The sequence below is a fragment of the Cannabis sativa genome, chromosome 3, assembly GCF_029168945.1.
Source record: "Cannabis sativa cultivar Pink pepper isolate KNU-18-1 chromosome 3, ASM2916894v1, whole genome shotgun sequence".
NCBI lineage: Eukaryota > Viridiplantae > Streptophyta > Magnoliopsida > Rosales > Cannabaceae > Cannabis > Cannabis sativa.
In genome coordinates, this window is record NC_083603.1 from 9,744,652 (window position 1) to 9,757,967 (window position 13,316).

General features: G+C 32.4%; 1 protein-coding gene across 1 annotated transcript; it reads left to right on the top strand.

Annotated features, from left to right (window-relative positions):
- Positions 1-7,608: 7,608 nt before the first annotated feature.
- Positions 7,609-13,041, top strand: LOC115711294 (GDSL esterase/lipase At5g03610). Its single transcript, XM_030639630.2, has 5 exons — positions 7,609-7,981; positions 8,080-8,286; positions 10,150-10,424; positions 12,242-12,551; positions 12,638-13,041. The coding sequence occupies exons 1-5, from the start codon at positions 7,909-7,911 to the stop codon at positions 12,850-12,852; spliced, it is 1,080 nt and encodes a 359-aa protein (XP_030495490.2). The 5' UTR covers positions 7,609-7,908; the 3' UTR covers positions 12,853-13,041.
- Positions 13,042-13,316: the final 275 nt, after the last annotated feature.

Below are 13,316 nucleotides of genomic sequence, written 5' to 3' on the forward strand. Positions count from 1 at the left end.
GCGAGCCTGTGTCATGGACTTTGAGGGTTCATGGAGTAAGTACTTGCCTTTAATTGAATTCTCCTACAACAACAGCTACCAAAGTACAATAGGGATGGCTCCCTATGAGATGTTATATGGTAGAAAATGTCGTTCTCCTATTCATTGGGACGAGACGGGGAGAAAGGAAGTACACAGGTCCGAAATTAGTGCGTAAAACCAATGAAGCTATTGATAAGATCAAGGCTCGAATGCTTGCTTCTCAAAGCAGGCAGAAAAGTTATGCTGATCCGAAGCGCAGAGATGTTACATTCCAGGCAGGGGAACATGTTTTCCTGCGGGTTTCACCAATGAAGGGTATTAGACGCTTCGGGAAGAAGGGTAAGTTAAGCCCTAGGTTCATTGGGCCATTTCAGATACTTGAGAAGGTCGGGCAGGTAGCGTATCGGCTAGCCTTACCACCAGCATTATCGGCTGTTCATGACGTATTTCACATTTCTATGTTAAGGAAATACGTGTCAGACCCGACTCATGTCTTGAGTTATAAAGCCCTTGAACTTCAACCAGATTTATCCTATGAAGAGCAACCTGTTCAGATTTTAGATAGAAAAGAAAAAGTTCTTCGGAACAAGACTATTGCACTGGTTAAGGTGCTCTGGAGGAATAGTAAGGTGGAAGAAGCCACCTGGGAGTTGGAGTCGGATATGAGAACTCAGCATCCAGAGCTATTCAGGTTAGATTTCGGGGACGAAATCCTATTAACGGGGGGATAATTGTAATGACCGCTCTAGTATATGGATTAGTAAAGGCAATTAGCACTAATTTTTATTATTTTATTATTATTTGTGAATTAATTTATTTGTGGACCCCAATATTTAGAAATAAATATTAGAGTTATAATTTCTCAATTCCAGAGATTTTATTAAACTCTAGGGGTATTATCTAGCTTATATGTGTAATATGTTATTTTTGTAATTTTTGCTCGGCGACAACGGAAAATGCGATGGATGGCTAGATTGATCACATGGGTAAGTTTAGAACCTTATTTCATAGTGGGAAATAATTTAGAGAAAATAAATTATCGGGATTGACCGGGGTTATGGAATTTGACCATTTTACCCCTAGTTTCAAAAATACCCTAGTTTTAAGTCTAAAGGGCATTTTAGTCTTTTGCTATTAAGGGGAATAGGTGGCTGTCCCTTTAGTTGACACCTAGCATTCTTTTTCAGCCAAAGTGAGTTAAGTTAATCATTTATTTAATTAAAAAAAAAAAGAAAAGAAAGAAAACCAAAATTTGAGAATTCCTTCTCTTTCTCTCTTTCCCTTCGAGCTGCACCAAACCAAGGAGAAACCAGGGGAGTTCTTTGCTTCTTTTGCTGGGAATTCAGTAGAGATTCAAGGGTATTGAAGCTAAGGTAAGCCCTAGTCTTATTCCTCTCTAGTTCTTGAATTTTATGGTTGGTTGAATGTGAAATTTCTAGGTTTAGTGGCTGTTAGGTTTTCTTATATTTAGAATTCGAATTTTAGGGTTTAGTTGAGTTGATTCTAAGTCCTAGCTGCTGGTTTTAGTGGGTGTTGTTGGTTTTATGCAATTTTAGGTTTAAAGTTCAAAGCTTTGAGCTTTAATGGCATAAATTGATTTGGTTTGTTTTTCTGTGAAATACTGGCTGGGTTTTATTGTTTATGCATTGAATAGGTACTCTGGAAAGTTTGGTAACATTTGGTGGAAAATTGAGCAAGGAATGAAGTGATTTGGGATTACTGGTGCAAACCGGCTAGCCGGTTTGCAATGCCACAAAAACCGGCTAGCCGGTTTTGGCAGGAATCCCGAACACTTCGTTTTCTCAATTTTTGTCCATTTCAGTGCCTCGGTTGGGTGTTTCCCCATTTCCAGAGTTAGAATAACCCCTTTAGAGTATAGCAGAACCTAGGGTTTTGGTTTTGGGTTTCCCGGGATTAGGGTTTTAATCATGTGACTTACCCGGTTTCAAAATGTGATTAGGGCATCCATCTAGCACAGAAATTCCGTTCAGGTCGGCCAGCACACTTGAATTCGGAAAACAGGTAAGAGCTGTGTATAATGTATGATGTGATTATCTGAATGTATGTATGTGTTAATATGTATACATGCTCATTTGCTGTGATTCTTACATCACCAACACTTGTATGGTTGAGGTACAAAGTGCATTGGTAAGGTGTAGGATGTTTGAATGTACATCACAGTGTTACCAGCACTTGTACGGGAAGGTACAAGGTGTCTGTGGTACAACACTAGATAGTACTCAAGGTGCGGTCATACCTTACCTACACTAATACGAAGGTATACTGAGTGCATGTGGTACATGGTACATGGTCGTATCCTAGTTAGAACGTTCATACTCATCTGTTAAGCTCTGTAAATAGGTGTATGGGCGCCTATTTACAGGTCGGAAATTATATGATATGTTATATGCATTTCTTGCGAGTACGGTGACTCACGGTTTCTGCTTCCATGTGTAGGTAAAGGAAAGGCGAAGGCTGAACAGGAGTGAACCTGAGCTCGGGTGAGATTGTACATGTCAAGCAGCGCGACCTGAAGTGTTCGGTCTCGGGACATCTGGGAGTTGTATTTTGAAAGTCGCTGTGCGACCTGTAAATCTGTATATTTTGGATTGTATGCTTGAAAAGTAAAGTTTGTAAAGTTTTAAAAATCGGGATCCCGGCACTTGTAAATATTTTATTAAATTACAAAGTTTAGTATTTAATGCAAAAGTTTTAATTTGACACGTTTTTCGAGAAATTTCTTTGATTAGCAAAGATTGCACAATTATTGAAAAAGCACTGTAGCGTGCCTTAGCATTAGGGCGTTACATTTTATTTTTCCATGGAGATTTCAGAAGCATATACTGTCTATTGCAAGCTTTGAAATTGATCTCTTGGTCCTCTCGATTGGAGCCTAGCCCTTCAAAATCAGCTGTCTATTGCTGTGGCATGGAAGATAGGAAAATTCAGCGAGTGGTGGACATTTCAAACTTTTGCAAGCAAGAAGCTCCATTCAAATATCTTGGCATCCTTATATGTGCTAAGAGGATCTCAAGCAAGGAGTGTGAAATATTGGTGGAAAAGATGACAGCTAGAATTAGAGTTTAGATCTCAAGGAACCTCTCATATGCAGGTAGAGTTATTTTAATCAATTCAGTTCTACTAGCTATTCACTCATATTGGAGCCAAATCATGATTTTGCCTAAGAAAATAATAAAGCAGATAGAAGCCATATGCAGGGATTTTTTTATGGAAGGGTCAAAGTACACCACAAGGGGCTGGTTTGGTAGCTTGGGATTCAGTTTGCCAATCCAAGACAGCAGGAGGGATTGGGTTTAGAAAGGTGGAAGAATGGAATTTGGCAGCAATGACAAAATACATTTGGGCGATAGCAAACAAAGAAGACAACATGTGGATTAAATGGATGCACAATGTGTACTTAAAAGAAGAGAATTGGTGTAGTTATCAAGCTCCACTTCAGGCCAGTTGGTACTGGAAAAAGATAGTGGCAGCCAAGGAAAAGTTAAAGATCTCGGCTGACTTCCAGCAACTAATGATAGGGAAAAGCTTCCAAATCTCGAAGGCCTACAATTTGATCAAAACTGAAGGAGAAAGAAAGCAGTGGACATCGATTGTATGGAATAGATTGAACATCCCCCGGCATAGTTTTTTCTTGTGGTTAGCTGTCCAAAATAAGTTAGAAACAAGGGAAAGACTATGTAAGATTAATGTCATAACAGATGATGATTGTTTGCTATGCAGGAATGACAAAGAGAAGTTGGAACATCTTTTTTTTCTGCTGCAATATTGTAGCAAGTTGTTGGCAGCAGCTCAAAGAATGGCTGCAATGGCAGATTCGCTCAAGTTCACTTCAACAGATAGTGAGATGGCTGCAACGACACAAAGCAAACAACTTCAGGACAAGAGTGTATGCTGCTGCTGTGGCAGCTTTAGCATACAATATATTTGGCAAGCCTGAAATGGAGTTCTTTGGGAAGGAAAAAGTGTGCAAACTGCTCAAATAGTAAGTAAAACAAAAATAGACATCTTGTATAGAATTAAAAATATTTGGCCTAAGAAAGTTAGTGCCAAAAATAGGTCATGGTTTGAAAATTTGAAAAAAAAAAAACACACATATGCATATTTGTTGATGTATAGATTATTTTCAGGTCTCGCTTGAGATGCTATTAAGCTGTAAATGGATGTTTGGAGTAATGATAATCTCACTGATTCATAAAAAAAAAAACAAAAAATAAAAATTTGATATTTGTTGTTTTAATAAAATTTTAGCATTTATTATATGTTATTATTTTTAGTTGACCTAAACCTATTAGAATACGATATCTCATAATCTTCAGTATGTGTTTTTTATCAAACCCTCAACTATCATAGTTTTATTTTTCCTCTCCAAATCAATTAGTCAAAGCCTCATTCTTCTTCATGGTTGTTCCTCTCAAACCTTCCACACTTCTTCTTATTTTTCTACCTTCATTCTTAAAGTTTTGGATTTATAATCAAGGCTTGTGGCTTGAGACATCAAATAGAAAGTTGTGAAGAGGTATGAAATATTTTCTTGCTCAATAATGCTAAATGTTATCTAGGGTTCGGACCTATTATATTTTTCGTTTTTAGAAAGAACAAGTTTCAGTAAAGTAATGATATCTCTCTTGATATTGATCTGTTTTTAGAGATTTTTGTATCGTTGGAAAGCTTATTTGATGATCTACAATTTTTATGAAGAAACTATTTACCAATTCAGTGTTCTTCTATGTTGAAAATTATCATCTTTCTGCTGTTGTTGTAATTCGTTTTCTTCATATTTATAGAAAAAAGTACTTTCACTTAAAATATAATAACTCTCTCAATTCTCATCCATTTTTAATGATCTATATATGGATTTAAAGCTTATTCGATTTCCCATAAGTTTTATGAAGAAACGTTTTGTGAATTCGAAGTCATACTATATCAAAAAGTTAGTTTTCTTCAATATCATGTGATTCATTTCTTAAATCTTGTTCTTGCGAATCTATTTTGGTAAAGTTGCAATATCTCTTTGAATATAATTCCAATTTCAAATATTTTGGTATCATTGGAAAGGGAATTTAATTTCCTAAAACTTTGATGAAGATGTTATCTTCTAGTTCTGAACCTTTCAATGTCAAAAGTTTATATTTTTGCTAAGTCGTGTAATTCGTTACTTCATATTCCTTCTCAGAAATAGTTTCAGTAAAACAATCATAACTCCCTTAGTTTTAATACATTTTCAATGATCTTTATATCATTGGAAAGATATTGAAATTTTCTATAATTTTTATGAAGACAACTTTTACTGAATTAGTGTAGTTGTTGGTCAAAAATAGTGATCTTTCTGTTGTACCGTAAGAGTACGAATTTTAATATTAAGGCCTTAATCCATGTCTTATTATAGGTAGTAGTGACGAGATAACAAGTCTTAAGCAGCGGGATTTGAGGTAAGGAAATTAGATAGTTTTGTATGTGTTTATCTGCATAAATTTAAATTTTTTGTGTATTGGAATATGATTTATGATTTGTTTTTATGAATATGTATATGGTACTGAGAATGTGTGGTATAGACACAATATGAGTTTGTGAATTGATATATAGATTATGGCTGTTTTGACTTGTACATGTTGTATGTTGTATTCATATATTGTATGTTGTATGCTGTAAGTTGTATGCTAACGTTTCAGGTAAAGTGAGGGACCATGGTGGGGTATGATACGGGATAAGGCCATTGAATGTAGAGATACCCTACCCTGCATTTTTCTGAGTCGTGTATGAAATTGTTATGGTGGGGTATGATACGGGATAAGACCGTTGAATGTAGAGATACCCTACCCTACATTTGTCTAATTTGTGTATGCCATTGTTATGGTAAGGTATGATATAGCGACAATGCTGTTGAATGTAGAGATACCTTATTCCATAGCAATGGTAGGGGCTAAATGTGCCCAAGTTATTGTAGGGCCAATTAGGCCGAGGTTGTGTATGTAGTGGCTATGATATGCCAATGTTATGGTAATGATATTATTATTTTATAGTATTGATATGATTATGTTATGAGTATGATATTAAAGTTATGATATCTGTATATGTGTATGGTGTGAACAATTAGTATGGACCTATATGATAAAGGTTTCCATGTGTACAGTTATTGGATTATGGTTATAAAATAAGGTGTATGATATTGCTAAAACTTAATAAATACATTAATGGTATGTGTAATATTGTATGTTATTGTATAATAAGCATTTCCTTACTGAGCTTTTAGCTCACCCCCTTACTTTCCTCCTACATGTATTAGACAGGGAAGTACGTATAGTGAGCAAGGTGAGTCTGGTACGTATACTGTGAGCGGCTACGAACGCGAAAGCGATCTAGAACGCCGGTAGTGCCTTAGTTTTATTTTAAGAAGTAAATAAATCTAAATCTAAAGACAATAGAAATGTATTATTTAAAATCATTTACTTATCATATTTTGTTTTACAAATGAAAGATACTTCTCTGTTGCATTTTAATTTCTAAAATCCACTACTGTATTTCAAGAATTTTTTTATCTTTTCAAATTATGCATTTAAAATGATATTTTCATGAAGTAAGACAAGATATCGGGGCGTTACATAAACTTACTCATGTGACTCTAACAACCATTCATTGCATTTTTCTTCGTCACCGAGCAAAAATTATGAAAATTGTATAATTTATAATTCGTATAAATAATACTCTTAGAGTTTAATAAAATCTCTTAAATTGAGAAATTATAACTCTAATGTCCATTTCTAAAAATGGAGTCCACAACAAATATAAAATCATATATAGTTATAAAATTTCAATAATTAATACTAACTGTCTTTATTAATCTATAATCTAATATGCGGTCATTACATTCCCACTCTTGAAATCTGGGATCGATCTATCCAGGTACTTCATCTTCTTAAGTGAGAAACTTGTGTGGAGGTTGAACAAAATCGGAAATGAAGTCTTGAAGTCGATGATCGAATAGCTGAGAGAATTTGAGGATGCCAAAGAAGATCAATTATTGTCATCAAGCTTCACAAACACATTATGAGTAAAAACAACATGATTGAAGGTTGGAGTTATTGGAGCGGCCGGCCATTGAAACAAGCAGAAATGAATAGAGAATGGAGAGAAAGAAGAAGACAATCAGAGAGAACAATGCACGGAAGGAGAGAAAAAAAAAGCTACTCTAATACTATGTTGAGAATAAGAATGAAGAGAAGAAAATTTATTGAAAGGAATTTCATTTATTAATGAATCTAAGCAAAAGTACTACAAATGCAAGCTGAATAGGTTAGATAGAGAATTAGTTAAAAAAAATAACTATGAGCACCTAACAACCGCATCTAATATAAATTATTTAGAATTTCTCAAAAATTTATAAAGATAATATTATTATTAAAAAAATTATTCTAACATATATTTTCAAATACAAAAATTAAAAAAAAAAATTATAATAAGATATTATAATTTATACTCCTCTCTCTTTGATACTCCAATATATCCATAAAATTCTTAATTTTTTCTTTCCTCCAAAATAGAAAAATGATGGCCCTCCTTTTCCAATTTATAATTTTATATATTTGTCAAACAAAATCAGCGTTGACCTTACTGGGTCACAGCTCGGTGAGAACCAACGCGGAACGGAAATCCTTTCCCAAAAAAAAAAAAAAAAATTCAAAGCTCGTGTACTATAAATAAGGCATAAAAAACTGTCTATTCTTCACAAAACTCTATCAACTTCTTCAATAGAAGCTAAAGCTTGTTTATTCTTCTTCTTAAAACAAACAAAAGGAAAAAAAATAAATTGGTACACACTCTTCATAATTACTCGTGTACCCAAAAAAGAAAAAAAAAAGAAAGAAAGACATGGATTCAAACAAGCTCAACCTTAATTCCCTTTTCAAGTGCTTCTTCTTCATCTTAGCCTCACTTCTCTCAGGTTAATTAATTAATTAATTAATTTCCTTAATCACCCCTATTAGTCTCACTGTACTTTGTTAGTTAATTCTAATTTATTTTTGTTTCTTAAATGTGTAGTTTCTGGTCACAGTCACCACCATGGTCATGATTCTCATCTGTTTAGCTTTAAGCCAACAAAGCTTTTTGTGTTCGGAGATTCTTACTCAGACACAGGCAACAACAGAAAATCCCAAGCCAGTTCTTGGAAATTTCCCTATGGAATCACCTTCCCCGGTAAACCCACCGGCCGTTTTTCCGACGGTCGTGTCTTGACCGATTTCCTAGGTACTATACTCTCTTTCTCTCTCCTTTGTCTTTTTCTTTATTTAACTTGGACTTGAGTGGGGTCTATCTTTAGCCTTCTTTTCCTTTTAATGGACTTGCTTTAATAAATGCCTCTTTATTTATTTATTTACTCATTCAAATAATTAATAGTGTAAAAATAGACTTTAAATTAGTGGTGGGACGTTATTGAATTGTTCTAAAAGATCTATCTATGCTTTGTTTGTGGGTCTTTTATTTTTTGTGCATGTTTATGTGTAATTTTTTGCATTATTGATCGAGTTTGAGAAGTCTATATTACTTTTTCTCTTTCTTACTATATTATGTGTCAGAATTATGCCATCATATAATATACATTTTGGTTACTTTCTCACGTGATAGTTTCAGCTTTAAAAACATTTTCTTTTTCTTTGGACATTATCATTTTCAGTGTTTTTAATTAATTGTGCTTACATACATGCTTCGTTTGCCCAAAACTTTGGCTCTGGCTCTCACTTTACAGTTTACCCCACCTTTGTCCCAATCATACTCAATTTAAAAATGAACCCTTTAATCAACACTCTTTCTTTTTCATTTCTTTCTTTTGTTTATAAATAATTTTAGTTTTTGTTGATTAGTGCTATCTCTTGAGTTTTGATCAAATAATATAAGTATTAGAGTCTTTGCTGGCTACGTGAGAAAAGCTGCACACTTTCCATGTCTTTTCACCTTAATTAACCGACAAATATTGTTTAGAACAATAAAACCTTATTATAATCGAGTTTTATGTAATAATAATATGAAATAATTAAAATGGCTAATTAGGATTTTTGTCCATTAAATTTTGACATGTATAAAATCATGCTCTCTGAACTTTTAAGGACGTTAAAAATCCCCCTAAATTATTGAGATTGTTGGATTTAAAGATTTTTTCTTAAATTTTAGTAAAAAAGTCTAACATAGATGAAAATTTAGGGGTATAATTTAATACATGTCAAAGTTCGAGGGTCATGATTTGGTAGATATCAAAGTTGAGAGAGCATGGTTTAGTACATAAACAATCACTGAAATAATAAAATTGAGTAAAATTAGACAAAAGTCTTAAGTCCAACAATCTCAATGTTCAAGGGGCATTTAATGATTTTAAAAATTCAGAGGGCATAATTTAATACATGTCAAAATTCCGTAGACAAAAATCTTAATTAGCCTAAATTTAAACTATTAGAGATAAGTTTTATTTACTTTAGTATATTGTAAATCAAAAGCTTATTAGATATTGCCAGCGCCATTCTGTCTTTTTTCTTGTTTTTGGGGTTAGCTTTATGTTCTGTCACCAGTCATTATCAATTGTATTTGACACATAATTTGAAGTTTTAAAAAATTGGAAATATTAGTTCTTAAAAGAACTTTATCATTCTAAATTTCTAACTTTTCTTTTTTGAGATTCTTTTGATCAAAAAAAGCATTTTCCTCCCCGATCACAAACAATAAGATAATACTTAGTACGCTCACTTCGTAACTAAGCTACCATATATATATAAAAATGGAAAATATATTAACAAAATTAAATAAACCATTGATTGTAACATCAATTACCTATTTATTTACATAATTCAAATTATAATTAGTTGACTGTTTCAAAAAAAAAAAAAAAAAAATTATAATTAGTTGCGCATGTTTTAGGATTGATTAACTTGTTTAGCTAAATAATTTTTGGTTAGTCCTTATAGAGTTTATTTATTGCTTTAAAAGAAAATATATATTGATTATGCATACACAAAATGTACATCAAAATATTATACAAATATAATTGATTAGATTAAGCATTTTTCTCAAATTAAAATTATATCTAAAAATTTGGATGTGGGGATATGTTTTTGTGATCAGCCAAGTTTGTGGGAGTGAAATCTCCAATACCATACCAATGGAGGAAGGTTGTAGGTTATAAGCACTTGAAGTATGGAATGAACTTCGCCCATGGTGGGACTGGTGTGTTCAACACCTTGGTTATGGACCCAAACATGACTGTTCAGATCAATGCCTTCAATAACCTCATTAGTCACTCTGTTTTCACTCCCAAAGACCTTGAATCCGCCGTCGCTTTAGTCACCGTCGCCGGCAATGACTACGGTGCTTATATCTTTAGAAACGGCACTGCTGAGGTGTGTACAAATTTTATATATTAATATTATTCTTTCATAAAAATGCATTAATTTTGTTTAATAGTATTTATTTTTCTCCCCTTTAATATGGAGATGCTTGTATAATTTTAGTGTAAAATCTTATATATGATACTAGTTATATATAGTTCAATAACAAAATGAATAATTTGAGAATAAAGTGGGGCTTGATTTGAGTATGTATGTATAGTTTATAAATTATTAGGAGGAAATGGGCATCTCTGTTTAGGTTAATGGGTTAGGTAGAATTATATCTGTCTGGTCCAGAAAAATCCTGGTCTCGTTCGAGTGTCTTCTTCTCGAATGGACTTAGTGTTTTGTTGTTATTATTATAAATTGTATCATGCATATTTTCACACTACACTATACTACACGCACATGTACTTATATATATACATAATTAATTATGTGGCTTCTTTATATTCATTATAATCCTTTCTAGGTGGGGCCTTGCCTAATATTAGCACTACTTCAAAAGGTCAAATAGAAAATGATTAGTTGATTACACTATAGTTATCAATTATTTTCAATAGAAAATATATTTTAAAAAATCACATACATCGTTTTCTAAAGTTAATTAATGTACTAAAGAAATAACAGTTTTACTATTTGAATAAAAAGTTACTCCTTAGGAAATATATGTCAAAGTTTAATATATTAAAAATTATTTTAAATTTTGGTAATTTGATGAAAAAGTGATATATCAAACTTTGCATACGGTAAATATTTCAGTTTTCATATCAGGATACTATTAAATTTCTAAAAATACACTATCTAATATCATCTTATATAAAATTACTTACATTTTGATATTTTCATTTAAAAAAAAAAGTAGCATTGCAAAGGTTATTATCAATTGCAGTGAAATTTTAAAAGACTGTCAAATATCTTTCATTTTGGTCAAATTTGGAACTGACACATAAATTTGAGATGTCTCTTAAGTATCTTGAAAGCACTTTCTGATTTTTCTATATTTTTATAATGTATATATTTTATTTTCATTAAATTATTTGTCCCAACCAATCAATGTCAGATAACAATTAAGTTTCTGGAAAAAATATAAATACCACTAGAAGGTTGGTTGATATAGAATCATATACTTGGATAGGACACTTTTTGCATTGATTGCTTATGTTTTCATACATAGTTTTTTTTTTTTTTGCTAAGGTTTATACATAAATAATTATGGTAGTGGTTTTCTTGTGGAAAGTCCAATTTTTAATGGGCATCATATATGCACACCATTAGTATATCAAGTCAAACATAATATTAAATTGCATATGGTCGTAAGTTTAAGCCTAATGATATCACACCTGAAAAGTGCCGAGTTCTTAGCAATTTTTATTTAAAAACAAATTAATTACGATTTTTACTTTCGAATAAGATTATTAAATTTAAAAATTTTTATTTAAATTTAATAAAAAAAATCTTAACATAAATAAAAGTTCAGGGACGTGATTTAGTACATGTAAAAATTCGAAAAACATGATTTGATAGATATCAAAGACTGGGAGACAAAAGTCTTTAAATGTAACAATCTCAATAAAATTAGCCTAAAAACAAAAAAAAAATGTTTCTTAGCTTAATAATTACAAAATGATTGTAATGGGGATTTGGAAATGTATAACTAAATTTGTGTTTGATATGATTTTAGTGAAAGACTTATGATTAAAGGGATCAATCCCACTTTTAAGTTTATTTTTTAGAGTAGTCTCAAACTTAAGTTTTGAAATTCCACCAAATACACCATCATAGAGAACTCATAATATTTTTTGCTTTTGTTTTTTTTGCTAAAAAAGGGTTTTCCAGGGTTCATTACATCAGTGGTGAACCAGCTATACGTGAACTTGAAACAAATCCATGAATTGGGAGTGAAGAAGATAGCAGTGACAGCTCTTGAGCCATTGGGGTGTCTTCCACCAGCAACGGCGGCAAGCTCGTTCCAGCAATGCAACGGAACCCAAAACGCCCTCGTCAACCTCCACAACCTCTTGTTGCAACAAGCAGTGGCCAAGCTAAACAACGAAACCTCTAAAGATTCTAATATCATCATTCTCGATCTTTATTCTTCCTTCATGTCCGTATTCAAGAACAAAGGAGACCCATTAGGTAATTTTAGTTAATACAACAAGAACAACACTAACAAATTACTCTTTTACAACACATTATAATCATTAATCACTACTTATTTGCAGGTACTATAAAGTTTGAGAATCCATTGAAACCATGTTGTGTTGGAACAAGTAGTGGGCATTCATGTGGGAGTGTTAATGAGAATGGTACAAAGATGTACAGCATTTGTGGAAAGCCTGAATCTGCATTCTTTTGGGACGATGCACACCCAACTCAGCAGGGTTGGCAGGCTGTTTATTTAGCTCTTAAGGACACTCTTCACCAACTAATTTATTAGTACAACCTACCTATATCTTAATGATCATCAATCATCACTCCTTGTGCTAGAATTTTCAACTTTTTTCTTTTTGGTGTGTGTGTGTGTATGCATCCAATAACTTGATTTTACAGTCAATTTATATTTGTTCACTTTTTTGTAAAATTATTGTTAATTAATTAATCAATTAATGGGATAGTGGCTTCAAAATTAGTTCATTTAATTTTTTCTTGTTCTTTTTAATAAGGAGAAAGTTATGTATATTTTCTCATCAAATAATTAGAACAATCAATAGTACCTTTCATAAAAACATTATTAGTCTCTTGGAGATTTGTGATTGAGAGCAAAAATCCCTTATATATATCTATACAAAAGGGACATTTCTCGATGCATTTGAAATTAACATATTAAACAAGCGGGATTTAATCTCAATTATTAAACATCATGTCTCTATACATTATTGAAAGCTTGAAGAACAAGTTGTA